General features: G+C 69.7%; 1 protein-coding gene across 2 annotated transcripts in view; it reads left to right on the forward strand.

Moving 5' to 3' along the window:
• The first annotated feature begins 2,465 nt into the window (after nucleotides 1-2,465).
• The window catches only part of WNT7B (Wnt family member 7B), a 33,537-nt gene continuing 8,359 nt past the window's right edge, over nucleotides 2,466-27,643 (forward strand). The window contains exons 1-2 of one of the 2 annotated variants that reach the window (XM_037513379.1): nucleotides 2,466-2,870; nucleotides 22,492-22,718. In XM_037513379.1, coding sequence (XP_037369276.1) covers nucleotides 2,800-2,870; nucleotides 22,492-22,718 — 298 coding nt within the window. In that variant the 5' untranslated portion in view covers nucleotides 2,466-2,799. Of the gene's footprint in view, nucleotides 2,871-6,844; nucleotides 6,928-22,491; nucleotides 22,719-27,643 lie in introns of those variants that run through there. The other variant, XM_037513378.2, reaches the window with a different exon arrangement.

Consider the following 27,643-nt stretch of genomic DNA (forward strand, 5'->3'; position numbering starts at 1 on the left):
AGAGCAACGCCAGGTCGAGCAGGACAGGAAGTGGCTGGACACCCCTGGAGCCCCCTCAGAGGCCCTGGGGTGCCCTGACTCTGGACACGTCAGCCCTCTGGACAGGGGCAGGTCCCCGAAGAGGCGGGAGAGCAGAGCCCGTGCCCGACAGCAGCGCCCTCGGCGCTTCTCTCCCCGCCCTGCCCCACCCCAGCCCTGAGGGGCCTTGGAGCCAGACACGTCCTCCTCAGGGTGCACGAGTGACCTCGCCTTCGGCTGCGACCCCGTCGGTGTGTGTGGGGTGCCTGCGGGGTCACCCTCCGGAGGCCTGCGCTGGGCATAGGCGCGGGGTCCCCAGCAGCCTCCAGCTCCGCGCCCGCCGCCCCGCCCTTGCGCACCCCTGCACGAGGTCACGCCTCCATCGGACTCCCCCCACCCCGCGAGCTCCCCCAACCTTGGAGGGGTTCAGAGCCCCCCTGAGACACGCCTGGCCGGGGTCGCTGTCTCCCTGGCCCAGCGAACCTCCCTCGCGGCGGCGCGTCCCCCGGGGCCGGCAGGGGGCAGCAGGGCGCCGTCCCTGGCCCCCGAGGCCGGGCTCTTCCCCCGCGGGTCCTGGGAAAGGCCGGCCCCAGAGGCGGTGGAGTCGGGGATCCAAGCCCCTCGGGGCTCCTCTCGCTGGGCAGAGCCTTATCTCTGCCCACCCCACTCCACTGGCTGGCCCAGGAGCCACCCTGACCCCTGGCAGGGAGCGGACAGGGGTGCGTTGTGGGGGCCTGGGCCGTGGGGGGCCTGGGGGGCACCGTCCCGCCCCTGCAGTGTTCGTCATTAAGCACAGCCCAGGCCACGGCTCCTGACCTCTTCTGCCATAATGGACGCGAGACAGGCTGGTGGGGGGCAGGGTGTCTTCGAACTCTGCCAGGGATGGGGACACCATCTGTCGTGCGCCCCTGCAGAGGGGCCCTGTGCCAACACCCCAGCCCTGCAGCCAGTGGCCCAGCATCGCCACGGGGTGGCAGCATCTGCCCGTGCGCCTGAGCTCCTCCCGGGGCTCCCCGCCCTTAGCTGCTTTGACCCAGTGTCCGGGGCTCAGCTTCCAGGTCTGTGAGCTGGACACCCCCCCTCCAAGCTGGGGCGCGGGGCCTGGGCAGGGGCGAGCCTCCCATTTCCATTTCTTCTTTCCTGGGCCTCCGTCTCGGAGCCCGGGCTGGTGTCCCACGTCCTCTTCATCTGGGAGCCGCCCCCTGGGAGCCTCTGCAGCTGCAGCGAGGCCTCTGATGGGGGCTGGGGGGAGGGACTGGCCGGTGCCCCTGTCATGGCCAAGGTTCGGGGGTTTGGAAGGGTTAAGGGAGCAGATGCAGGGGTTCCAGGAAGACCGCAGGGAACGGAGGGGGCAGGCTCTGAGCGCCGGACCCCTCTGGCCTGGCCATGTGGGCAAGGAGGGGGGAAGCAGCGTCCCCTCCCCACCCCTGTGTTCACTCCCACCCTTGCCCGCTGGGGCCTGCCCGGCCCCGGGGTTCCCAATTCCATGCATTCGCTCAAGACTGACAGTTCAAAGGTGTCCTGCGCTGTGAACCCCGGCAGCAGGACCAGAGCCTGGTCAGGTCCGTGGTTAGGCTGCTGGCCACGGACCTGCCCCGGGGAGGCGGGCGTCCTGGCGGCGGGGTCTTCAGGGCCTGCTGCGCACTGACCGGGCACTGAGTCGGGGCAGACTGTGTGCAGCGGCGGCTGGCACGGGGTGCTGACCCCACGGATACTGGCCCCAGAGCGCAGGAATGGCGCAGGGGAAGTAGGGAGCCTGCTGCCTGGAGCCTCCCCCAGGCCAGAGAACCCCCCCTTATGTGTCCAACTCTCCCCATGGTGGTGCTCAGCCAAGTGGCCCCCACCCCGCCATGGGAGCCATCCCCGCATCTGGTCAGACCTGTCTGTCTGTCCCTCCCCTGCCCCGCTGCTGGTAGCAGTGCTGGCGGGAGAGACCTGAGCCGGGCACAGCGGGGCCACTGAGGCCAGGGAGGCGGCGATGCCTGGATGGGCCAGGAGGACCCCAAGTTGAAGGTCCCCGGGGGGCCGGGAAGCAGGCCCAGGGTGGCGGGGGCGGGGGGGGGGTCTCTCCCGCCCCCACCAGGAGAAGCTGGAACCCCGCTGGCCCCGAGCGCGTCCCCCAGGGCCGGCCCCTCCCGCCCCGGGCGCCGAGGAGCGGCGGCCGCGCAGGTGTCTCTCCGGCCGCGCCCTCCCCCGCGGCCCCCCCGCCGCGCGCCCGCGCCCCTCCCCGCCGCGCGCCCGGGAGGGGATGGGGACCGGAGGGCGGCGGATGCGCCCGAGTGTCGCGGGGGAGGGCGGGGGGAGGGAGCGGGGAGCGAGCGGCGCGCGGGGCGAGCCAGGAGGGCGGGCGGGAGGCGGGCCCTCCACCTGGGGCGCGCTCGCTGGCGGCTCCGGCGCGCGGAGGCCCGAGTCACCTGGGGAGGCCGACAAGTGCGGACACATTGGCCGCGCGGCGATCGGCGAGGCGCGCGCGGGCCCAGGCGGCTGCGCCCCGCGGAGGCCGTGCCTGCCCGCAGCCGCGCGCCCCGGGCCCCGCCGGCGCTCGGGGGCCCCGCGGCCGCCCGGCCCGGCCCCGAGGTCGCGGCCCCCGCGCGGTCAGCGCCCCGGCGCACGCGGCGCGGGCCTCGGGCTCACCATGGTGGCGGCGCGCGCCCGGTGCCCGCGCGTCGCCCGTCGGCCCGGCCGCCGCGCCGGCTGAGCCCCGGTCGCCGAGCCCCGCCGGCCGCCGGCGCGCGCACCCCCGGCCGCCGCTGTCTATGGCGCAGCCCCCCGCGCTGGATCATGCACAGAAACTTTCGCAAGTGGCTCTTCTACGTGTTCCTCTGCTTCGGGGTCCTCTACGTGAAGCTCGGGTGAGTGCGGGGGGCGCCGGGCCGCGGGCCGGGGCTGCAGGCGGCTCCGGGGCCCGGGCCGGCCGAGGAGCGACCCGCGCCCGCCGCCGAGGCCCCGAGCGCAGGAACTCGGGGTCCGCGGGGGGCGGGGCGCCGGCCCGGGCAGGAGGCGGGAGCGCGGACGCCGGGGGTAGCGGCGAGCGTGCCCGGCCCCCACTTTCACCTGTTTGGGCTCCAGGCCCCGGGGCGGGAGCGCCTGCCCTCCCCCGGCTGGGCTGCGCTGGGCGCCGCGCCCGGGCAGAGGCTGCAGCCGGGAGGGCGCGCCGGGCGGGGGCGGGGGGCGGCCGGGGCGGGGGGCGGCCGGGGCGGGGGGCGGCCGGGGGGCGGCCGGGAGCGTCCGGGGGGCGACGGGGGGGGCGGGCGGGGGGCGCGCCCCGGGCGCAGAGCGGCCGGCCGGGGCCGCGCGGCCCACCGTCTCTATCCATCACCCCGACGTGTTGAAATTACCTTGACAACTCGTCCGGCTGGCTCGGGATGGGCCGCGCCGCCGGCGCAGCCGCCTCAGGCTCGGTGCGGGCACCGCGCCTCCGCCCGCCGGCCCGGCCCGGCCCCCTCGCCGCGCTCCCCCTGGCGAGGCCCGGCGGGCGGGCGGGCGGGCGGGCGGGCGGGCGCCCGGCGGCCGTGCTCGCTGCTCGCTGCAGTAGCTGCTCCGAGTCGTATTTCCACATTCCTGAAGCCAGCCGAGTCCTTACCTGTTGAGCTGCGATCTCCTTTAGACGAAATCTGTCTCGGCCGCCCTGCGGGTGGGGGTGGGGGGTCCGCCTGACCAGGAGCCGGGCGGCGCCCCTCCCGCGCAGCCCGCCCCAGCCCCCGGCCCTGCGCCCTACTGGGTGCCGGCGGCCACCAGGAGGCGGGCGGTGGGGTGGCCGCAGGCCAGACCCCGGGAGCCCCTGGGAGGCCCGTGGACGCAGGAGTGGAGGATCCCCTGGCCGCCGCCCGCCGCCCGCCGCCCCCTCGGCCGCTGAACAGATGGAGAGGCAGAGGCCGGGCAGGGACCAGGAGGGTGGGCGCGGCCGCCGGCAGGAAGCGGTCCCGGCTCGGCCCAGCAGGCCGGCGGCGCGTCGCTGGCGGCTGTTTGCTGTGGGTCTGCGCAGCCCTGTCCCCGGGTGTTTGCTTACGGGAGGCGAGGGCGCCTGCCGTGCTCTCCTGGGGCTGGGGTGGGGTGGGGGTGGAAGGGAGGCGCTCTGCTCTGCTCGCCAGCACCCCTGCCCCTGCACCCGCAGCACCCTGTGTCCCCTAATGGGTCGCTCGCTCCTGGGAGGCTCCGGCTCCAGCCTGGTCTCAGCTCGCTCCTCCCGGAGGCCCAGAGTTCAGTGCTCTCCCTCGGCTAAGGGTTAGGCACGAGCGCGGGGCCAAGTCGCTTGTCCACGGAGTGAGTGGCAGAGCCTGGGCTGGAGCTGGCCCTGGTGTCCTCCACGGACCCCTCTTCCAGCACCGAGTCCCCACCAGGAGTGAGTGCCTCCCCCCCCCAGTAGTGGGCAGAGCTCCATGAACCGTCTCCACCTCCCACTCCCGGGCAGCAGAGGGAGGCAAGGCGGGTGCCCAGCCTGGGCTCGCAGGGCCGGTTCCGGGCTGGGAGGTCTCCGTGACCGTGGGCAGGTCCGTCCCTGCTCCGCCCAGGCCGCTCTTCCCTCTGTAACCCCGACTCCGCGCCGCCTGTCCCCAGCAGGGGGATGGCCTGTGGCCACAGGGAGAGGATGCCCAGCGAGCCCAGTCTGTGTGCCCAGACACCTGTGCCAGCCTCTCCCTGCCTGTGGGTCAGAACCAGGCAGCCGCCAGCCTCTGCCCTCTGCCCCTGCCCAGGAGTCCTGGAGGGGGGACCTGCTCCCCCACAGGCCCCCCAAAACACATGCTTATTCCTGAGGGAGGGGGAGGAGGAAATGCAGTCTCTGGACACCCCACTGGACCTACCTGCAGGGAGGTAGGTCATTGCAGGGTCTGCTGAGGGGTCTGGGGGAGGGGGTGAGGGTTGGAAGGTCCTGCACCGCCACAGCCTCTGCCCGCTGGGCTGCAGCAAAGGGCACGGCTCTCCTGCCAGCTGCCTTGACTGCACGGGCAGGAAGGAGGGGGCAGCTGGGCTCAGATATCATCCCGAGGGCAAAATGACCTGGGGGCCCAGTGCATTGGGGACCGGGCTGGGGGGCGAGTGTGCTGTCTGCGTCCATCCTCCCTCAGCCTCGCCGGCCCGCCTCCCCAGGGAAGGTTATTCCTGGGCCTCAGCCCTGGGCCGTGTTCCTGTCGGCCTCTCCTCTTGCTGATGGCTGGTGTCACAGCCACTGAGCGCTCCGGGGCTCCTTCCGCAGGGGCCCCCGCGAGCCCTGGGATTTCAAACTCAGATGGTACGCGCGGGAGCCTCTGTGGTCGCTGTTCCCGGCCCACGGCCGCGTGTGCCCCAGAGTTGGGTTCGAGTGCATCTGGGCAGCCCCTGGGGGAGCACCTGGACCAGCAGGAATGGAGGGCACTTCCTTGAAGCCCCTCAGGGGTCAGGATCCCAAGAACAGAGGTACTTGGATTCTGAGTACTTTCTAAGCAAATGGCCGTGGGGTTCGAGGCCCTGCACACCCCGCCCCAGGGGAGGCCAGACGGGGGCAGCAGCCAGAGCCCCCCACTCCGCCCAAGAGCACTGGGCTGCAGAGTCTAGGACCAGCCCTCTTCGAGCCTGCCCCTGCCCTGGAGGCCAGGAGGGACAGAGGGCCCCATTTCAGGGAGGGGGTGAAGGCAGAGGAGGCACCCCACAGCACAGATGTTGCCGGGGAGTCTCCAGGCAGGTCTAGAGGCAAGGAGATGTGCTTGCCCGGCCGACGGCCATCTGCAGAGTCCGCACCGCCCCAGCCCCCACGCCCTTAGTGCGACAGTCATATGTCCCCCGGAGGGGCAGAGAGCAGGAGGGGGCCCTCAAAACCTGTTTCTGGGCTTTAAAAAATCACCGGCAGGACAATGGTTCAAAAAAGGGTGTCTGCGTGGACCTGCGCCTCCCGCACCCACCCACCCAACTCCTCAAAGAAGAGCAAAAAAGTGAGGTGGGGAAACCAGAGTTGGGGGGTGGCTCCAAGCTCCTATTGGGGGTGTTTTCCCACCATCAACCTCTCCAGCGAGATGCTGAGTCCTGTTCCGCTGAGATGCCAGTGCGCATGTGCACAGGTAAGCACTGCGGGGGTGCACCTGGCCGGCTGAGGCCACGCGCGCCGGAGACCCAGGCCGTCCTCACGGAGCCAGGGGCGGCGGCAGCGCACCGCGCATCTGGGCGCACACACCTGCGCCCTCTCGGACGTGCCCATGCTTCCGCAGGCACACGCAGGCACACGCAGGCACACGCAGGCACACGCAGGCACACATGAGCGCGCACTCGGGGCACTCGGGGCACAGCCCCCAAGCGGAGCTCACCCACCTCCGCGCCGTCACCCCGCGGTGGCCGCCACCCCCGCCCAGGTGCACCCTCCGGGCCGGCAGAGCGGCGAGGCTGCTGACATGGGGGTGGGCTCCCGGCCCGGGCAGTCGGGCGAGTTCTGGGGGTGGCTGCAGTCGCACGCTCCGGTCAGCCTCCCCTTTAAAAAACCCGCCCGCGGAGGAGGCGGATGTAGGGGCGGCCCGTCCAATGGCAGCCGCGCGCCTCGGGAGACTTGGAGGCTCGAGCCAGAGCGAGCGACAGTGCCGGTTCCGACCGATCGACGGACGCAGCGCCAGACATCGGCCGACGCGCGCCCGCTGCCCCCTGCCCGCGCCCGCCCCGCGCCGGCCCAGCCCCGCCGCGGTCCCAGCGCGATGCGCGGCCCTGGTGGCGGGGCGCTGGCGACCACTGCGCCGGGGCCCGCGCGCCCGGGGCCCTAGCGCCCGGGGCCGCCGCCCTAGCTGGGGGGCCCGGAGACCCCGGCGTCAGCTGGCCCAGGCGCCCGGCGCGAGGGGTCTGCCCAGCCCACGGCGCGCGCCCGCCCACCATGCTCCTGCTGTCGCCGCGCCGCGCGCTGCTCTCCGTCTATTGCCCGCAGCTCTTTCTCATCCTGTCCAGCGGCAGCTACCTGTGAGTGCCGCGGCCGCGGGCCGGGTGGGCGGCGGGCGGCCCCCGCGAGCCTCCAGCCCGGCCTGGCGGCGGGGAATTCCGCGGCCAGGTCCCTGGGAGGGCGCCGGGGGCCGCGCGCGCGGGAGCGGGGCTGCGGGTCGCCTTGGAGGTCTCAGCGCGGCGCACGGGCTTGAAGGGCGGCGGGGGCCGCGCGAGGTGCCGGCCTCGGGGCCGGGGAAGGGGCGCTCCGCAGCGGCCCCACCGCCGATTTCCCCCCCCGGCTGGCTTCGCGCGCCGAGCGCAAGGGCCGCGGAGCGCGCGGGCGGCGCAGGTCCCAGCCGCGGGCAGTCGAGTCCCGGGCCGGGGGGACCGTCCGCGATCAGCCCACGCGCCGGCGCGGCCGTGCCCCACTCGAGGGCGCCGCGCCCGCCGCGCTGCCCGCGCCCACCCTGGCGCACACGTGCGCGCCGCGCCCCACCAGACCGTGCCCCGCCGTCCCCCGAGAGCGCCTTCCCGGGGTCGGGCGGCGGGACCCGCCGGTCCGGCTGCTCACCTGGGAGGGAGGGAGGGGCGCGCCCCGCGCGGGAGTCCGAAGCGCGCCCCGTGTCCGGCCAGGCCGGCGCGGAGGGAGCGCGCGCGCGGGAGGCGGCCTGGCGCGCCCGCCCGGCTCCGGGAAGCTCCCGGCAGGGCCCGGCCCGGCCCAGCGAGCCGAGGGGGTGCGTCGGCAGCGGTGGCTTTGCCCGACTCCTAATGGGACGCATATGCGCTGGCCTCCGACTTAAGGAGAAGTTTGATTTATGGAACCGCCGTTTGGGGGAATCTAAGCTGGATGCTACTGATTAAACCCCGGGGCCGCGCGCCCGCCGCGCCCGTCCCCTCCCCTCCCCCGCTCCTTTGCAGGCGGGCCACGTCCGGGGTCGCCTCCCGGGCCGGGGCCACCGCCGGCCGGCCGCTCCGCGCCCCGCCCTCGCGCGGGCCGCAGCCCTAATAAATCGCCGCGCCCCCACCCCCTTTAATAGAGACACAGCCAATTTCTCCTCCAGCTCCTAGGAAATTACTATCCTACCAGTTTTCCTGCTATAAATAGTCGCGCATCTTGAAACAAAAGTTCGCAACCGCAGCCAGATGCTGCGAGGCCCGCGGTTTCCCGGGCTGTGGAGCGTAATTACAAGGTCCGGGCGCAGCGCGAGTGCTCCAGGCCGCGGGCCCTGCGGAGGCTTCGCCTGGGGGCGGGGTGCAGCCCGGAGGGCACTGCCCGGTGAGCGCCGCCCGAGCCGCTGGGCTGCAGGGCCCCGCTGCGGGGTCCCCCTGGGGCGGCTCCGAGTCCCGGCCTCTGGCTCTCAGAGGTCTGGGGGGGCGGTCGCGGGGGCAGCCTCCCGTCCGAGCCGGGGGGGCTTCGTGCCTGAAGCCTGGGTGGTGGGGAATGGCAGCCAGCAGCGGAGGAGGTGAGGGCTGGAGCCGGCTGGCTGTGGGGCGGCGCTGATGGGGAGGGTCTGGACTGGGATACCGGGGTCCCTCCGGACCTGTCTGGAGTAAGAATCTGGGAGGATGAGGCAAGAGGCTGGGGAGGCCGAGAAAGAGGGGTGCCAAGGCAGTAGGGAGGAGCGCAGGGGCAGGGGTGCCCTGGATACCTCTGTAGACCCCAAGTTTTCCCTTGGGGTCTGCTCCCCAATCCAGGCCTGAAGTGACTACCATCTGTGCCCACACAGGCGCTCCCTGCTGGCACCACCAGTCGGTTGGCAGGAATTCTCCTTAGGCAGCAGCTTTCCTGAACGTCCCTGGGCCACTACTGGGGTCTGGAGGGGGTAATGGGGGTGGCGGGCGGACTCTGCTCCTGCCTGCCGTCGGGAGCCCCCAGTGCCAGCCCAGCCTGCCCCGCAGCCCCTGGGGGACACGGTGCTGACGGCAGTGTGTCCTGGGGAGATTAGCTCAGATGTTCTGGGGGGTGAGCGAGGGGCTTCCCCTGCCCGGTTTGGGATGGCACAGGCCTGCCCGGGGTGGAAGGTGTCAGGCGGAAAGAACCCCGGTGAGCAAGCGGGAGCCTGCATGGCTGGACGCACCTGCGGGGGTCTGTGAGCCCAGGTCGGAGTGCAGGCGAGATGGCCGGGGCAAAGCCCTTGGGGACCCATGGCCAGACACCTCAGTGCCCCCAGGGAAGCCCAGGGGTGAGCTCTGCGGGATCTGAGGGTGCCAGGGCAGGAGGCGCCCTTGGCGGAGGCCTTCTTTCTGCTCCAGGGAACTTTCCAGAAGGCGTCTCACTGCTGGGATCACAGACACTGGCTGACAATTGATCCTGCCCCTTTCATCTGGGCTGACTCCCAGCTCCCTGTCCTGGGCCGTGGGCTGCGCACAGTGAATCCCAGATGCCCGCCCGGGCCTGCCACCGATGGGGTCAGACCGGTGTGCTGGCCTGGAAGCACTGGGGCCCCCACCAGACGCCGAGCTGGGCCCACTCGCACGTGAGGCTGCTCTGGTCAGCCTGGCCCTTCTCTGTGCCTCTGTGGCCAGAGCAGGCACCCCAGGCCCCTGGGGGGGGGGTCACCAGAGCCTCAGGAGGGAGGGCAGGTGGGGGGGGCTGCAGGCCAAGAGGAGGGCCCTGGTGCCGGGCAGCTGGTATGGGGGCCTGGCCAGGCCTCGTGCCAGGACAAGGCTGGCTGCTGCCTTGGGCAGGTCCCTTCCGGTCGAGCCCTCCCTTTCCAGCTGTGGGGGTTGGCTGCAAGGACCCCCCCAGGTCTTCCGGTCTGAGCCTCTCATGGTGACCGCCTGCTCTGGGAGCTGCGTGAGTCATGGGTGACCGGGTGGTTACTCACCGACCACCTGGCTGGGGGGGCGAGGGGCGCTGCCCCCGCCCTCTTCCCGGCTCCACCGCTGTGGCTTTGTTGGTGGTGCCAACAGAGAACCTTGTGGACACGATGGGGGGGCATGTCATGGAATCACAGCCTGGGGGGCCGGGCAGGGCCCTGGCTGGGGGGCTACGTGTGCAGGTGTGGGAGGGGTGTCGTGTGGCCCGGGGCGGGCCCCTGTTGGTCACTTGGGGATGGAGGGCCTTCCTCCGAGGCTCAGGCCAGGCGCACTGACTGTGTGCATTCAAAAGGATAAGAGGATTCAAGAGGGGTGCGCACAGAGGGCTTGGAACTGAGGGTTCCCGAAGGTCCCCCGGCTTGAGATGTACAAAGACAGCTAGCTAGTCCCAGGACCCCGCTGAAGCCTTTCCGTGGGTGAGGTGCTCCCTGGGGTGCTCTCTCTGGAAACTGCGCCTGACCCTCTGCTGTGCGTGGGGAGGGCGGGAAGCCCCAGGGCTGCAGGGCCTCTGCCCCGTCGACTGGGGTCTGCTGAGAGTGGCTGTGTCCCCCCCACCTGACGTCCTGTCCCTCCTCTCCCCACTTAGCCTCAGTGAGAATGGCCATTTTCTAACGGGGGTCCCCACCCCCACTCCGCTCCACTGCCTGGTGCGCCCTGCGCTGCAGCTGCGAGTACCTCGGGGCCTCAGGCACCGTGGAGGACCAGCAGTCCCGGTGGGTGCTCGGGGCTGGCGCTGGGGCCACGGGGCCAGTGGCCACCACCCTCGCCCCCGGGAGCAGGGGGCTGAGGGTCGCAGGCGCCACGGGGAGGCCGGCCACGGCCATCAGGGCAGGGAGCAGGCAGCTCTCCTGGGCGCCTCAGGGCTCTCTGGGAGGGGTGTCACCTACACCGCGTTCTGAGGGAGGGAGGGCGTTACCAGCCTCGGCAGAAGCAAGACAGGCTCCCGGAAGCAGCTCCCGTCGCACGCCCCAGGGGCCTCGAGAGAGCGTTTCGCGGAGGTGGGCATGGAGAACGTGGGGTCCACACGGAGGCCCCCGCCTGGCCAGCCCAGAGCCCAGGGGACCAGCCCCCAGCTCTGGAGCCAGCTCTGTCCACCGCCGTCTTTGACGGGGACAGTGCCCAAGCTGGGCCAGCAGGGAGCGGCATGCGGGGTGTCTGAGCACGGGCACTGCAGCACCCCATGGGCGGGCGGGAATCAAGGGAGGCGGCGGCCTTGGCGGCCTTGACTGCCCAGTGCTCCCTTCCACCTTGCGGGACCCTGCGGCACAGGCCTGGCCGTCACCGTCTCCCCTGTCCCCCACCCCTCCCCGTGTCCACTGGAGACTCCTGGGCCTGGCGGGCGGGAGGCCCGGGCTGCGCAGCCTGTGGGGAGCCAGACCCTGCGGGTCACACCGTTGCTATCCCGGACCTCCCTGGGCAGACCCGAGGGTGGGGCAGGGGATGGATGGGGGGGGTGGCTGGACCCCCGGGGAGACCCTGACCCCTGCCTGCTCAGGGCTGGGCGTGTCCGGGAAGGGCCCCACTGTACAGCCTGTGAGTCCCCAACCTCCCAGGACCTCGCTCTCCCCCATTTTGCGCGGCCGGGCTGGCTGGGAGTGGGCTCAGGCCGCCCCCCGGCCCAAGTGCCCCAGTGAGGGGACAGGAGGCCGCAGCCCTCCCTTGTCAGATGAAACCCCGGCTGGGGCTCCCGCAGCTGATGAAAGGGTCATTGTGCGCGGCAGGCCGCCCGCTGGCCAAGGACAAAACCGCCGTTTGTCCTCCCTCCCTGGTGTGGGCTCGGCCTCCCCTCGGCGAGGGCGGGGGGCACAGGTGCGCGCCCTCCTTCCCTCTCCATCTTCCCTGTCTCCGCTGCTGCGCCGCTCTGCTGCCAGCACCCCCGGGCTCGCCCCACGGCCATCCTCACCCCCGAGCGGGGACCAAGGCTTGGGCCAGCCCCGCCGTGCAGGGGCAGCTAGCGCGCAGCCCTGGGCAGGCGAGCAGACGGGGCGCCAGGGCAGGCTGCGGGGTAGCACCGCTGGGTCCTCTGTGTGGGCGGTCAGGTGTGGCTGCCCACTCTCTGGGTGGGAAGCTGATGCCTGGGAAGGCCGCCCACAGCCCAGCGTGGGACCTGGAGCCCTGCCCACCTGCACCCGTCCCCTCGGCCTGGAGCCGTGGTCGCTGAGGCCCATGGGTGCCATGGGGCTATGGGGGGAGACATGAAAACCCTGCAGCCCCCTAGTAGCCACTGCCCCCCACTGATCCTGAGGCCTGGCCAGGGGACCCAGGAGGGACCCTGCTGCCCGGCCAGTGGCTCCCAGGCTCAGCAGAGGCCTAGAAGGACCAGGGTCAGCATCCCTGCAGTCCCATCCCAGTAACACCTGCGGCTCCCCTGGGCGTCATGCTCCCCACCCTCCTCCACGTGTCTCCCATGCCCAGAGCCCCGGTTGGAGAGCCCTGACTCTGAGCCTGCACGGTCAGCCCTGGAAAAGGGCCCACACGAGGGGCATGGTATGTCCGCTCGTCTTCCTCGCAGTGCGTGCTGCCAGGGAGCCGGGGCAGGTGCCCGGGGTCAGGTGCCCAGGATCAGGTGCCCAGGGGTCAGGTGCCCAAGGGTCAAGTGCCCAGGGTCAGGTTCCGAGGGGTCAGATGTCCAGGGGTCAAGAGCCCAGGGTCAGGTGCCCAGGGTCGGGTGCCCAGGGGTCAGGTGCCCAGGGTCAGGTGTCCAGGGGTCAAGAGCCCAGGGTCAGGTCCCCAGGATAAGGGAATCTGGGGGTCAGCTGCCCAGGGTCGGGTGCCCAGGGGTCAGGTGCCCAGGGTCAGGTGGCCAGGGTCAGGTGCCCAGGGGTCAGGTCCCCAGGGTCAGGTCCCCAAGGTCGGGTGCCGCAGAGCACTCCCTCACCAGCTTAACCCTCATGGCCCAGGGGCTGTGCAGTCAACATGGCGGTGGAGAGGCTCCCCGGCCCACCCCACTGCCCTCTGATTTGCTGCCCGGAACCTCAAGTGGGCTGAGCAATCCCAGTTCGGCCCGTCCTGGCTCAGGGCGCGGTTCTGAGTGGGTGTGTCAGAGGGGCTCTGTATCCACCATGTTTAGGTTTTGGGGCCGGAGGGTGGCTTTCCCGGGGGTGTGGGGACCCTGGGCTCCCGCCCCGAGCTCCTGCTGTCCGAGGGCCTGCGAGACCAGCTTGAGTGGGGGCAGCCACGGCCAGTGTGACCCCTGTTTGGTCCCACTGCAGCTTCCAGGGGTCAGGGTTATGGGCGGTGAGGACCGGGGTGCCGCGGCTCAGGAGACCCCCTCTGACTACTGGGTGGAGCAGGGGCGCAGTGGGCCTGGGCCCTCTGCAGCTGGGGGGCCGGCCCGGACAGGACCTGCAGGGCCAGGCCAGCTCTCTGGGGTTGCCCGCTGCCCCAGCCTCCCAGCCCCTGGTGCCTGGTCACTGCCCCAGTCAGGTGGGCCCGTGTGTCTGGGCACAGTGAGCTCTACTGACCTGGTCGTGGCCACGGCCCCTAGGCCTGAGGGGCGGGTGTTCAGGCAGGAACGCGGAGTAGCTGAGGCTGATGACGTCCCAGCTCCTCGGCTGCATCTTCCCGGGGGGCTTCACCTTGGGGGTGTCGGGACCAGGAGGCCAGGGTGGCTGGGCAGGCTGGTGTGCCGGGGACCACAGGCAGGAGTCAGCAGCACGGACTCTGGGCACTTACCTTGTCCCCAGCACAGTGGGCCTCGGCCTGTCACATGGGGCTCAAGGGACCCCAGGAAGTGGCTCAGCAGTGCTGAGCGCTGCTGGGCGTCTTGCTGCCTGATGGCACCCGGCTGTCCTCTCCCGGTGCTGCCCGGCGGGCGCCGGCTCTGGGCTGAGGCCCGTCTGCCAAGATGGCCCCCTCATCCAGCCTGCGGCCTGGGAGCGGCCGGGCTGCTGCGGTGCTGCCCTAGGGGCGCCCCCTCTGCCCACCTGCTCCTGCGCCTCCAGGGCGGGGAGAGCCGGGCACTCGGGCTCTGTCTGGGCGGACCACAGGGGACCCGCTCCCCTGGCCGCCTTCCGCACCGCAGCGCCGGGGGGAGGGGCAGCCGCAGAGGAGCTGAAAGTGGGAGAAAGGCCGCGGGCCTGACCCTGCTCTTGCCCCCAAGCCAAGTCCCTGCCAGCGTGGCCTCGGAAGGCCCTGCCCCTCTGTGAGCTTCCTCTGCAAACTGGGGAGAAGCCCCCCTCCCCCCGAGGGGGACAGGAAGACAGGGGCGCCGGGACAGGCCTTCTCGGTCAAGGCGTCTCTGCAGCGGCCCTCACCGCCGTGGCCCGTCAGGCTGGCCAGGCGGCGCATGTCCTGGGGACTGAGCCCGTCTTCGGGCGTCCCCCAAGGCAGCGGCCGGGGAGGCCCAGTGACCAGGAGTCCTCGGAGGGAGGCAGGGCGTGGGCAGCTTAGAAGCTGGGAGGGCGGTGAGGGAGCTGTGCCCTGGGGAGTCTGGCCCGGAGGGGCCTCTGCTTTGGGGAGAGCAGGAGACGGGGCTGCGGAGGTGGGAGAGCTGGGGGAGGCCGACCCGACCGGGCTCAGCTGCCTCTGGGGTCCCTCCCCTCCCTCCCTCCCTCCCTCTTCCTTCCTTCCCTCTCTTTTTTAAAGCAGCGTTTTTTCTTTTCTTTTTTTTTTTTTTTAAAGATTTATTTCCAGGGCCTCCCCGGTGGCGCAGCGGTTGAGCGCTGGGTTGGGAAGCTGCCCGCAGCCTCTGCAGCGCCGGTTCGATCCCCGGCTGCTCCCTGGCCCCCGGAGGAGGGTCCCCCATGGCGCGCAGACCTCTCCTGCCGCCCGCTGCTCCCCTCAGCAGTGTCCTTCGGTCCTTCTGCCTGCTCTGCTCCCCGCTCTGGTGAATTCTCTCACCCTCCCGCGCTTCTGACTGTGCCCAGTGCTTGTATAAATAAATAAATAAATCTTAAAAAAAAAAGAGATTTATTTATACAAGACCTTGGGTACAGGTCAGAGACGCAGGAGGGTGAGAGGATTCACCAGAGACAGAGCGGGGAACAGAACAGGCAGACTGACGAAATACACTGCTGAGGGGAGCAGCGGGCGAGGCAGGAGAGGTCTGCCACGCCATGTGCGTCGCTCCCTGGCTGGCCGGGGATTGAACCTGCGCTGCAGAGGCTGCAGACAGCTTCACAGCACGGTGGTCAACCCACTGCACCACCGGCGAGGCCCGGCTCTGGGGTTCTGAGTGGCCCAGGGCAGCCCCCACCTCTCAGCAGAACTCTCAGCTGGCCCCATGGGGGCCCTCCCCAGACCTGACCATGGCCAGAGTGGCCAGGAGGGCAGGAACCTGGCTGACCCAGAGGCACCGGGGCTTGTGGGCCTGCCCACTCCCCGCATGTCCATCTGTCTTTCTGTCTTGAGGTTTCAGGTTGGCGCCCTGGTCACTCTGTGGGTACCCCACATCCGACAGACTCGGGGCCTCAGGATGGAGGCCGAGGAGGGGCCGGGCATCTCATCTGGGCTTGGGCAGGGCTTTCTGCGATGGCAGGTCACGTGTTGCCGAGTGTCACGCCCCCATCTGTGCCACGGGAAGGAGGAGTGGTTGGGACGTAGGGGCAGGGACGGCCTGGCACAGCAGGCAGCGCAGTGTGGCCGAGGCCTGATCAGTTGTTGCTGGATCTTGGCTCCCAAAACTTCCTCAGCTGACCATGTTGAGAGGAGGAATAGGAGTAACCTGAGTGGGCTTCTTGGAGGAAGAGGCACCTAGCAGGGCCTGGAACCTTGCTTGGCTGCCGGTGCAGGGGAGCTGCGTGCCCTGGATGGGGAATTGCTGCTACAGTGTGGCCAGACCCCAGGCATGTCGTGCTGAGTCCTCAGTGCCCAGTAAAGCTGAGGCAGAGACCAAGACATTGGGGCTCAGGGGGCCACAATCATTCAGAGGTTCAGAGTTCACAGACTCAGCAGAAGTGGGACTGTGTCCCCCCAGCCATGCGCTCCCAGTGCCCTGAGGCCCCCTGGCTGTGCTGGCCCACCTCTGGGGTTCTCCGTCCTGTCCAGATCCCCGGCCTGCCACCTGCTTTCTCCCGGATGCCTGCTTACTCTCCAGGGTGGGGTCCCGGGATGCCAGGCCAGGAATGCCAGCTATGTGGGGAGGGCGGGCAGGCTAGCGCCCGCCGGGGGCGCGAGGGAGCGGCGGACGCTCCGCTCTCTTCCTGGGAACACTGCGGCCAGCCAGTTGCACGGAGCAGTGGCCCGGAAAGATAGCAGCGGGCAGGCCCTGAGGTGGCGGGCACGGAATGCAGGGACCCTGGCGGCCAGCAGGGGCTGTTCTCCCTACTGGACAGCAGTGTGCCGAGGCTGGCGGAGCTCGCACCCAGCACCCCGAGCCAGAGACGCCTCCGCAGGAGGGCGGGCAGAGGACGGGCCTTGCTTCCCAGCAGGGCCATTTCCTGCTCGGGCACCTTCTGTGCCTCCTCGTGGGACCCCATGACTCTGCCCCACACCCACAGAACTCTCCCTGGGGTGCTCCCAGCCCTGGGCTTCCTCGTCTGCGGGAGCCCTGGCAGGTCCCCCAGGAAGGGTCTCCTATCCACCCCTCACCCGCGGCTACAGGTGTGGGCAGGGAGCGGGGGCCGATGGTCAGGGCGGGTCTCCACCGCTGCCTGCAGGGACCTGCTGGCCCCACCTGGGCAGAGGAGAGGCCATTTGCCCAAAGAGGTCTGGTTGGCTCCCATCTTCAGAGGAGAAAATTGGGGCTCAGAACAGTCCCGGGGTGGCCTTTCCGAGGCCCGGGGAAGGCCCCAGATCCCAGGCTTCCCACCCCGCTGGGAAGGAAGAAAAGCAACAGAGGTGGTGGCTCAGGGGTCTGCAGAGCACCCCTTGATCTGGACTCCACGCTCACCCCCATTGGACAGGCAGGAACACTAAGGCTCCCCCTAGTCCCCACCCCACCGTCCCTGGGCCCCGCCAGGCTCCGGGGCTGGCGCAGACCCTCCTCAGGCCCACCCGTGACTGGACCAGCCCTGCCCATCGCAGGAGAGCCTGGTGGGGGCCCAGGTGCCAGCCTCCCAGGTATTTGTCGAGTTACTTCCTGGACAAGTGGACCCAGGCCCGCCTCCCTGGCTGATCGCAGATAATTAGAACATTCTTCAAATATTTTGCCGGAGGATGCCGAAGAAGGAAGAATTACAAAGAGCCCCGGGCCAGGAGCGTGGGCTGGAGGAGCTCCGGGCGGCAGGGCAGCCGACCAGGCCAGGGCTGGGGCCTGCGGGGAGGCCGGGTTCTGCCGGCCCGGCACCGTCTCGCAGGGGGCTGGGGCTGGGCTGGGGCTCATCTCCAGCGCCACTTCGGGTCAGGCTGGGACTGGGCCATGTTGGGGATCCCCACCTGGGGAGCCCTCAGCTGGGGAGGGTGGACGAACGCTGCCAAAATGTTGTCAGGAAGTCTGGGGGTTCAGGTGCAGAGCCTGGCTCCCCGAGGGGCCGGTAGGTGGGGATGCCTGGCGGGGCGCTCTGCAGGGGATGACGGCCCAGGGGGCAGGAGCCTCGAGGACTGGGGAGGGCGACTGCAGCAGCGCCGGGCCCAGGGCAGCTGCCGGGGGCATCTGGGACCCTCCCAGCCTGGGCAAGTCGGCCGGGTCTCCCTCTCGGGCACGGGACCCTCTGCGCCTGCTGCCACTCGGGCCCAACCGGTGGACGGGGGTGGCGCCCAGGTGGGCAAGTGCCCACCCGCCAACTGTCTGAGTGGGCAGGAAGAGTGGGCCTGGGCGCTGACCAGCCGGGGCAGGGAGCCGCGGGTCCCCCGGTTGCCGTCTGGACCCCTCAGCGGGTGGCTGAGCCCTGGTTCCCATTCTGGACCCCGGGTTCCCATTCGGAGGGAATCGTGATAATAGCTACTATTATAATAATATAATTAATAACATAATTAAAATAATAACTATTATTATTAACATAAATTCCTATATTCTAATATTAATATAATAATATATCATTATATCATTATAATAAATTATAATACATTATGATAAATAACAAACAACAATAATTTAATGTTATTATACCTTATAGCTATGAATTATTATAATACTTGCCTCCCCACGGAAGGGATCCCACAATGGGGCTCATTCTACCTTGAACCCCGAGAACGCCCGCAGCATGAAGGGTTAGGCCAGAGCCCTGGCTGCCGGGGCAGGCTTTGCAGCGGGTTGGCGTCGGAGTAGAGTGGGGGTGTCCCACGCATACGGGGGCAGGGCGGTGCTCGTGCTGCGTGGGGGGCACTCGCCGGCCCCCTCTCTGGGCCTCAGGGCCCCGGATGGGGCAGGGTCCAGGGCTTGCTCTGAGGAGCCCCGGCGGGGCCTGGGGGAGGCTCGGTGTGGACGGGGTCCTGCCAGAGCTCTGCCCGCCCAGCCCCCCGCTAGAGGGCCCCTTCTCTCTGGCGTCCCGGGCTAGACGCAGCCCCCCTTCCGCAGCAGTGAGGTTCCACTTCTCTTCCGGCCCGATCCCCTCGCTTCCTGTGGCCGGTGGGTCGGGCCAGCTCCACGCCCCATGGGAGTGGCGTGTCCCGGCCGTGCCGGACTCGGGGGGCAAGGCTCCAGGCTGCCCCGCCGGCCGCTGGCGGCTGCTGGTCCGCGGCGCGTGGAGGCGGGTGTCTCCCGCGCGGCCGGCGCAAGGGTTCCGGTCTCCCCGCTTGCTCCCCGTGGCTGCCGAGACGCCGCCGGGCTTTCATTTCGAGGCTCTGAGGAGTCACAGTCGCTGGTGGGTGCCCACAGAAGCCCTGACCCCCAGGGCAGGGCCGGACGCAGGCTGAGGGCAGGCGGGCACTGCCCTGCGTGGGACCCTCCACCCCGGCCCCAGGGTCTGCTGCCCTCCCCCGCCCCGTGGGCCCAGACCACAGGGGTGCCCGGGGGCTGGGTGCAGTGACGAGATGACGCTACTTCGGGGCCGCCGGGTCCGGCGCTGCCCTCCCGGCGGACATGGCAGGCCCTGGCTCCCTGCCGGTCTAGGGGAGCACCGGCTGCACCAGCTGTGGGGTCCCCAACTCCACCCCGGTGCCAAGAAAGGGAGGTGTGTCCAGCCTGCCCTCCGTGGGTCTCCCTGCCGGGGTCCCCAGCGGGGGGCGGGGGCGGGCAAGGAACTGTCCACAGGGTCCAGTTCTCCTTCAAGTTCTCCTCTGGGGCTGGCCTGGGCCAGGGGTGAGGCGAGGGTCCAGGATGCCACCTCTGCCCACCTCTGCCTGGCATCTCGCCTGTGTCCCGAGGCCTCTGAAAAGCACAGGGATGAGCCAGGAGCAGAATTTTCCGTGGAAAAGTCTGATTGAAACCTGAGCCCCTGCCCGGCTCCTCTGTGCCTGTGGCCACTTGGCTCCTGCCAGCCTCCCCGGGCACCTGGCGGGCAGCTGGGGTCCGGGAAGCCACCCAGAGGGGTTTTCCCACTTTGGGGTGAGCGGCGCACCCACCCCAAGGGGCAGCTTGCCGAGAGTGCCCCGTAGCATGCCCTCACCCCAAACTGCCAATTATCCCAAACGCTGTTGGCGCGGACCCACCTGCCTCCTCCAGAGCGAGCTACTTAGTCACTGTGGATCTGCGCCCCTTGGCTCGCCGCTGGGCCCCCGCTGAGCCAGGCACCCATACGGCGTCTGAGCCCCTCCTGCCAGGCCGAAGGCAGCAAGTGGAGGCTGGGGGCGGCAGGGCCAGGCCTACTAGGGGCAGGTCAGTGGCCCTGTGGGGGACAGGGCTGCCGGCGGGCCCCGGATGCGCCTGCGCACGGGAACCTGTCCATGACATAACCGGTGAATGACCCGGAGGGCTCGGGGCAGGGGAGGGCGCCAGCTGTGATTTGAGAGGAGAGAGTGGGCACCATCGCCCGCCAGCCGCCTCCGGCTTGGTGCTGAGGGTGTCTGCGTGCACCTGCACCCCAGAGGCTGCGCGCGGGGCGGGGATGCGGCCTCGGGCCTGGCCTCTCCGAGCTACCGGCCCTGAACTTCAGCAAGGGGCGTTTCGTGTCATTAGTGGGGAGATCCCACATCTTCAGGAGATAATTTTGAAATTATTTCTGCATCATCAACCACATCTGTTTATCTTTGCTCCTGGCACACAATGCCGTGTGTCTGTTCTGTTCCCCGCACCTTGCAGCCCCTCTGCCCCGGGCGTGCGGGGGCCTGGGGCCTGGGGCAAGGAGCTTCTTCTCCTAGGGCCGCACCGGGGAGCACAGCAGCCGGAGGCCGGGGCTGGCCAGCCGGCCGCGTGCCTGCAGCGCCCACGTGGCGTGCTGCAAATTTGTGGTTCAAACGCACTTGAGAGAAAACTCGCCACTGTCACAAGTTCAGCAGCAACCCAGGCTCCCCGCACACGCGCAGCGTTGTGTGGCTGTGTCGCCGTCGCCCTGTCTAGTTCCAGAACATTCTCATGCCCCCGTGGAGACTCCACACCATTGGCAGGCCCTCCCCCCGGCAACCTGAGTCTCCTTTCTGCCTTGGGGACGCACCTGCTGGACCTTGCCTGGGTCATGTGCTGGGGTCACTCCCCATCAGGCACTGAGGCCCACCCACATGGGGCGGTCAGTACCTCCTTCTGGTTGAGACCAAAGTGCTCACTCCATGGAGTGGGGAGGCCTCGCCCTGTATCCCTTCGGCCTTGGCGACTCTGGCAGTGCCCTCGTTGGCTGAGCCCAGGGCGGGCAGAGGATGGCGGGGACCCCGGAAGACAGCTGTCCAGGACTGTGGATACACCCCATAGGGGCCTGCGGATCTAGGCTGTGCTGTGACTTTTGGGGAGCTTCCCCGTGTCTCCCACGGCCATGGCTCCATTTTCTTTTCTGCCAGGCACACAGGAGGCTCTGCTGCCGGATCTGCCAGCCTGGTGGCCTCTCGTTGGGTCCAGCCCTGCGGGCGGACGGCTGCAGGCCCCGCCTGGTGACCAGTGAGGCCGAGGGGTGCCCGAGGGGAAATGTCTGTTCTCACTCTGAGTTGGGGTGTCTCCTGAGGCAGATGGGGGTTCTCTGGACAGGACCCGTGACATCTACTCCCACATTGGCTCATCCATCCATCCCGCAAACACTTGGGGGAGGCCCCCAGGCCCTGAAATCTGTTCAGACTTGGCTCTGCCCTCAAGAGGTTTGCTGTCTGGGGCGGGGAGCGGGGCACAGAAACCTGGAGAGGGGCAGGGGTGGTGCCAGAGATGGCGGGTGGTACTGGAGACTGGGAGGAGATACCAGAGACCAGGAGAGGGTACTGGAGACTGGGGGGTGGGTGCTGGAGACCAGGTGCCCACTCCGAGCCCCCTTGATGCCAGGAGCCAAGGGCTGGGCACCCAGGGGGTTTGCACCTGGGCCTGGAAGGCGTTGAGTTTGCCGGGTAGGGCAGGGGGAGGACGGTGTCCCAGGCAGAGGGACAGGCAGGGTGTCTGAGGCCACATCCCCAGAGGCCTCCAATTCCAAGCAGAAGAGCCTGGGAACTCTGGCTGGGTTTTGGGGGGATCTAGGAGGGGAGCCTGGGGTCTGCCTGGGGGCAGGAGGCCAGAGGACCCCCTGGGCTGTGCTCCTGCCACCCCAGTGGGGGTTCTTCCCATGCGGGGCGGGTGCGGCTGCGGCAGTGGGAGCATCTGGAACGGAAAGCCCGTGTTAGCAGCGGGCCGGAGCCTGCAGCCGGCCTGGGGGCCGGGCCCGGGAGCGTTCCCATCCATCTCATTTCCCCGGCTCGGTTTTCCGGGGAGCTACAATTACTTGGGGCTGAATTCCCCAGATTCCAGGCCGCTCCAGCCCCACCCGCCCGCCTCCTTCCTCCACGCCAGCCGCGGGCGTTGCTGCGCTTTGTGCCGTGGGAGACCAGGGGTCTTGGCCAGATTAGCGGGCGGGGCAGCCGGCCCGGGGATTGGGTGTCAGTCGGGGCGCCCGGGGTGCCGCAGCACGTGCTGTGGGCTCCTGCCCCATGGGGACTTTCCCAGCCAGCTGTGGGCGCCCGGCTGCCCTGGAAAAACACTGAGTGGCTTCTCTCAAGAAAGGGGGTGACAGGCGGTGCCGGAGGGGTGCACTCACTGTGCCCCGAGGCCAGGGCCATGCGTGCTGGCTTGGGGGAGGCCCCGGCAGCCTCTCAACACCCACTCTCTGCATTTCACTAGGCCCCTCCTTCCAGTTTGGTGGCCCCCTCAAAGCAAACAAGCAGCCCAGAGACTCCCCTCCGAGACACGCACCCCAAAGGACTGAAACGGACTCAGACACAAACCTGTGACGGTCCCGAAACTCGGGGGAGGCGCCCACCCACTTGTCCACCACGAAAGGGCAGGAGCAAAGCGCACTCTGCGGATGGGGCAGCGCTGGGGGCGGGGGCTGCGATGCCCCTGACCGCCTCTCACAAGGGGCCGCAGGCCCCGGGGCCCAGCATGTGTGGCTCCAGGTCTATGAGGTGCCCCGGTCAGTGGCAGGTCAGGGGTTCCGGGCAGGGGGAGGGAGGACACGACGCAAAGGTGTTTCTTTTGGGGGTAGTGACAGACCTCAGAGCGAGGCGGAGGGGCGACTCTGGGAATGTGAGTTTGACCCCATGAAACAGACAAGCCGCCTGTCTCCCTGTCCGTGGAGCGCCCCCGCGGGGCCAGCCTCAGCTCCTGGAGGCGCCAGGGGGCTCATTGCAAAGGCCCCGGGACAGCCCCGCGGCTACAGGGCTTCACGACAGGTGGCCGGGCTCAGCACACAGTAGGTGTGCAGCTCGGGTCTGCTCCTGTTTCGTCCCCGGGGGCGCAGCCCCTGGTCACCTTGGCGACGCAGGCGGGTGGGCGGGGACCACGCATGTCGTGGCAGCGGGGCCTGTGTGAGGGCCCGGGCGGGCGCGGCCGCGCTCACCTCCCCTGTCCTCTCCCCGCAGAGCGCTGTCGTCTGTCGTGGCCCTGGGAGCCAACATCATCTGCAATAAGATCCCCGGGTTGGCCCCGCGGCAGCGCGCCATCTGCCAGAGCCGGCCCGATGCCATCATCGTGATCGGGGAGGGGGCGCAGATGGGCATCAACGAGTGCCAGTACCAGTTCCGCTTCGGGCGCTGGAACTGCTCCGCGCTGGGCGAGAAGACCGTCTTCGGGCAGGAGCTCCGAGTAGGTAAGGGCGCTGCGGCTCCCGGCGCCGGGCACTGCGCTCGCGCTCTGCGTGCCTCCTGCTGGCCGCTCTCAGCTCGCGGTGGGCCTGGCGGGGGCGGCCCCGACCCCAGGGACACCAGGCCTGACTGGCCTCTGGGATGCCCGCAGGTCTGGGCTGCGGCGTCCACGGGAAGCCGCTGGGCAGTGGACAGGGTCCCAGCTGGGGGCTGGGGGCGTGTCCTGGCATGGGCCGGGAAGGGAGGCAGGTGGGAGCCAGGCTGGTGCGGTGGGGAGGCACGCTGCCCCCTGGCTTCTGCACCAGCAAATGGGGTCATGGCAGCATCTCCATCACGGGGTGTTTGGGGGCTCAGTCCCCTGGCCCGGGAAGTGCTGTTCACCTTCGCACTGGCCCTGAGCAGCAGCGGAGGCCGCTGGCGGACGTGGTGCTTAGCCTGCGGGGCGGCGGGGCGGCCGCAGGGAGCAGGGCGGGGGCTGGGCTGTGCAGGTGAGGGCACCTTCAGTCCATGACCGCGGCAGCCCCTGCGCTGCCCACAGCCCCGGGCCACACTCCCACCTGGCGTCCCCACAACCCGGGGAGGCTCATGGTTCCACTTCACGGGAAGGAGACTGAGGCCCAGAGACAGATTTAGGGGAAAATGTGAGACTGACCTGGATTTGGACCAGCCTGGTGGACTCGGGGCTGCTCAGAGCCTCAGTTTCCTGCTGCGTAACACAACACTGAGCGGACAGGCCCCTCCTCTGGGTCCGCGACGCCTCCCTGGGCCCAAGCACAGTAGGTGCACAGGCGCCGCGGGGACAGTGAGGGTGCGGGGCAGCGGCCCTCCTGCAGGCCTGGCCAGGGCCTGAGGGGAGTGCTGACTCGGCAGCGGGCCGGCCCCGGGCATGCGGGCGCAGGTGGGCCTCCGCACACGTGGGCACACCCGTCCTTCCGGTCCCCCGGCCCGCCCGGCAGAGCCGCAGCTGCCGGGACCCAGGCCAGAGCCCGGCTCTGCAGGGCCTGGAAGGCCCGGCGGGGGGCTGAGGGTGGCGCAGGGGAAAGCCCCCGGGGGCCCCTTTGTGGTAAGCAGCCTGTGGGTGGCACCTGGCACGGCCAGGAGGTGGCCCCGCCCCTCCCCAGGGCCCCGCCACCCAAGTGCAGCTCCCCCCACAGGTGCCGGCAGGCCGGGGTGGGGCCTCGCTCCGTGCTCCACGGCAGCGCCAGCAGCGGGCGCGGCGGCCGGAACCCACTTGCCCCAGACACTGCGGGCATCCCCACTGCGCCTCCAAGGAAGCTGAGGCCCAGCCTGCCGCGAGGTTGTCCCAGCTCTGCAGTGGACCCGGCTTCAGGCCCAGGTCCTGCCGCCCTTTCTGGTGACCCTTATAGCCCCGCTGGGCAGGGGAGGGCTTCGGCATCGCTGTGGCCAGGAGACGCGGGCAGCGGGAGAGACGCAGTGTGCCCCCAGGGTCGGGTCAGGCCCCAGGTGGGGACGCCGCACCCGTGTGCTGGTCCATGCCGGTGTGATGGGCAGGGCAGAGCCCGAGGCGCGGTGTTGGCCCCCACTTGCTGTCCCCCGTGGTGGACAGTGTCTATCCCCCAGGTCACCTTGGCTGACCGCCACGCTGTCCTGAGCTGTGAAGGTGGCTGGCGACGACCCACAGCTGGAGACTGGCCCTCGGCCCCAGGGGTCTGCGCGGGGAGCACAGCCTCACCCAAGGCTGGGTGGAAGCAGGGCTGGACGGGCCCTCACTTCTGAAGGAAGACCCCCCCATACTCACAAGCATTTCCGAGGCAAACCCCTGTCCAGGGACTCTCGTGGGGCCAGCTGACCCCTCTTTCTCGGCTGGGCCCCGACCGGCCTGGACGTCCTGTCTCTCTGCTGCCCTTTCTCAGCTGTCCTGCTCAGGGCCCCAAGGGGCGTGACCAGCACCGCTGCCCCTGGGGACACATGCTGCACGCGCTCTGCACCCCATCACCCGAACCTCCCTCTTGTCCCCCCACGGCCACTGCAGGGCCTGCCACTCTGGCCTCCCCTGGCAGCAGTCAGTGCCCCTTCCTGCCTCCTACCCAGCCCCTGCCAGGCCGCATTGCACCCTTCCTGCTGTAGCTCGCTCCTGCCACCCCGCACCCCTGCGCCCCTCCATGCCTTCCGGAGACCACGCTTAGGGGTCCTCCCCCCACCCCCTGCCGAGCGGCGGGCCTTCCCGGGCCAGGACTCCGTCCTCCCTGCGGCGTCCCCTCCACTCTGCTCCTGGGTCTGACTCCCCCGCGGGGCATCCCTGCCCCTCCCCCCCATCGCTCAGGCTCGCCTGCCCGGAGCGGGCGGGCTCTCTGAGGCCAGGCTGAGGTCCCCCCACAGCGGCAGGCTGTGAGCTGCTGGCTCGGGGTGGGGGCTGGCCTGGAGTCAGAGCAGGAAGCGGGCCAGCCCCTGTCAGAGGCTCGGGTGCCGGGCGCGGGGTGGGCGCCGCGCCAGTGCTGGCAGGCAGCCGGGGGCACTCGTGGGAGCGCCACTCAAGCGGTGCCAATTAATGATTGGCCCTGGGAGGGGGGAAGGCCTGGGCAGGTGGGACAGCCCCGCAGGCCCTGCTGGTGACCTTGGCCTTGTCTTCGGGCCCAAGTCTTCCGCGGAAGGGAAACCCCTTAAAGGGGCAGCGCAGCCCTGTGCAGAGTCCCGTCTCCTGCCCGCAGCGGGGCGACTGCCGCGTGCCCGGCCGGCTGCTCCCTGGGAGCTTTCTTGCTGTGCCCTGCGCTGGCTGTCCCCGGGACTCCAGGTGCTGCCGTCCCTGCTCCCTTCCGGTGGCAAGACCCACGCCAGTTTCCCTGTGCCCGAGCAGGCCTAGTGATCGCCCCCCTCATGCCCCATCCAGGGAGGCTGTGACCCAGAGCTCCTCCTGACTGTCTCTTCTCTTGCCTGGAAATGAGCTTTGGGGGGCGGCAAACGTGCCTCCAGCTCAGCTGGCGTCTGTCACGAGTGGGGCAGGGTGGAGGGGGGACCCGAGAGTTGGGGTGGACCAGAGCCATCTCTTGGAGAGCCGGGCCGCGGAGGCCCTGAGCAGGGCCTGGGGGTGAGGCCTGCCCGGAGCGGGTGACGTGTAGGTGGAGTCCCGAGTCACCCGGGCCAGTCTGGGGGTGAGTCTGGCGGTGAGAACAGGGAAGGGGCTCCAGGTGCCAAGGCCCAGGGGCCAGGGATCAGAGGGAGCATTGAGGGGGACAGCGGGTGGGGTGCTGAGGCTGGGTGACGCTGAGGGGCTGGAAGGCCCGGCTGGCCTGAGCAGGAGAGGGACGTCCCTCCGCCCTGGGGCCTTCCGGTGGCTGCCCCACCCCCACTCGGGTTCTCTGGCGTGGAACCCCAGTCCCAGCTGCCGTGGAACCCCCAGTCCCATCCACATGTACGGACTCATGCGTGACCAGGCATGGGCAGCCTGCTTTGTGGGTGAGCTTTGCACTGGGGGCCAGTCCTGAGCCCCCAGCCTGGCACTGCAGGGCCATCGGCTCCTGGACCACCCGAGGGTGGAAGCGACAGGCCGCGGGTATGACGCTGATCCCTAGGAGGGGTGAGGCTCAGGACGGCACCCGCCTCTCAGGGGCCGGCAGCTGCTGGTGTGCCCAGCAGACCCGGGAGCCGTCGAAAGAAGAGCTGGTGAAACGGTTCTTTGATAACCTCTGCGCTGATTTCAAGTTGCGATGCTAATATCCAGCCGCATCGGCAAAATGAAATGTCACTAGGATTCACCCTAAACTGGTGACGTGCAAGTGTCAGGTAACGGGTGTGACCCCCAAGGCTTCTGTGCAACGGCTTCCAGCTGCCCTGGCCCGGGGCAGGCGAGCATGTGAACCCAGACCTGCCTGTCTCCACCCCAGATGCCGTCCTCCCGCTCGGGGTGGCAGGGAGGTGGGCGGGGGCGGCTCCTCTGGCTACCCCTGCATGTGGCCGCGCCTGCGGGCTCTGTGCTGGGCAGGAGTTGGACGTGGGGGCCGCCAGCTCCGCTCCTGGAGTCTGCACCCAGGAGGCACCTGTCGAGCTGTGAGGCCGACTGCGTCCAGCCTCGCACTGGGCAGTTCCTCCCCGCCAGCAGCCCCCAACCTGAGGGGGCACATCCTTGCGCCACTGGCCCCGTTATTCCCACTCCCTCCCCGTGCTGGGGCCGGGCACAGGACGCCGGGGCAGTCGGATATTGCAGGGCAGAGCAGAAAGCCTTTCCTGCAGGCTGGGCCCCCGCGCTCCCCTGGCTCAGGACTCAGCAGGCACCCCTTTGGCCAGCCGGGTGCCATCAGCAGGGAGGCTGTCAGTCCTCGGGCCCAGACTCTTCCCCTGGGCCCCGGCAAGGCTGCCTGGATCTCCCAGCCTTCCTGGCGAGGCCCCGCAGCAAGGGGTACAGTGATCCCGGCCGGCCGCCAGGCTCTGCTTGACCTTGGGCACGCCTGCGGGCTCTGGGGCATCAGTCCACCCACCCAGCCCTGGCATGACTGGGGCCCAGACACCTCCAGGGCTTGGGGATCTCTCCTCAGAATGGAGGGGGGGGGCCTGCTCCCTCAGTCCTGGTTGGGGCTCCCTGGAAGGCCTCCATGGCCAAGCGTTCCCACATCTGCGGCCGCCACCCCAGGATCCACGAGCCTGGCCGCCAGCCTCTGCCCCCTGCCGCCGGGCTAGGAGGGCTGTCTCCCCGCGCTCTGCAGAGGCCGGGCCGGCACAAGCAAGGCTCCCCGGCTCCTGCTCTCCGCACGTCAGCAACAGCCTGGGGCTCTCGGGGGCGGTGAAGGAGGGCGAGGGATTTGCCTAAAATCACACGCGGTAAGAACTGGGGCTTTGAGCCTGGGGTTCCAGGGCTGTGCCCTGGCAGAGGCCCTGGGGGGACGAGGCTCCATTGCCCCCCACACCTGGTCCCCACACATGGGCAGCTGCTGACTTTGCCCTGAGCCCTGGTGAGGGAGAGGCTGCCAGGCTGCCG

This window comes from Talpa occidentalis, unplaced genomic scaffold (genome assembly GCF_014898055.3).
Source record: "Talpa occidentalis isolate TD23 unplaced genomic scaffold, MPIMG_talOcc4v2.1 talOcc4.16, whole genome shotgun sequence".
NCBI lineage: Eukaryota > Metazoa > Chordata > Mammalia > Eulipotyphla > Talpidae > Talpa > Talpa occidentalis.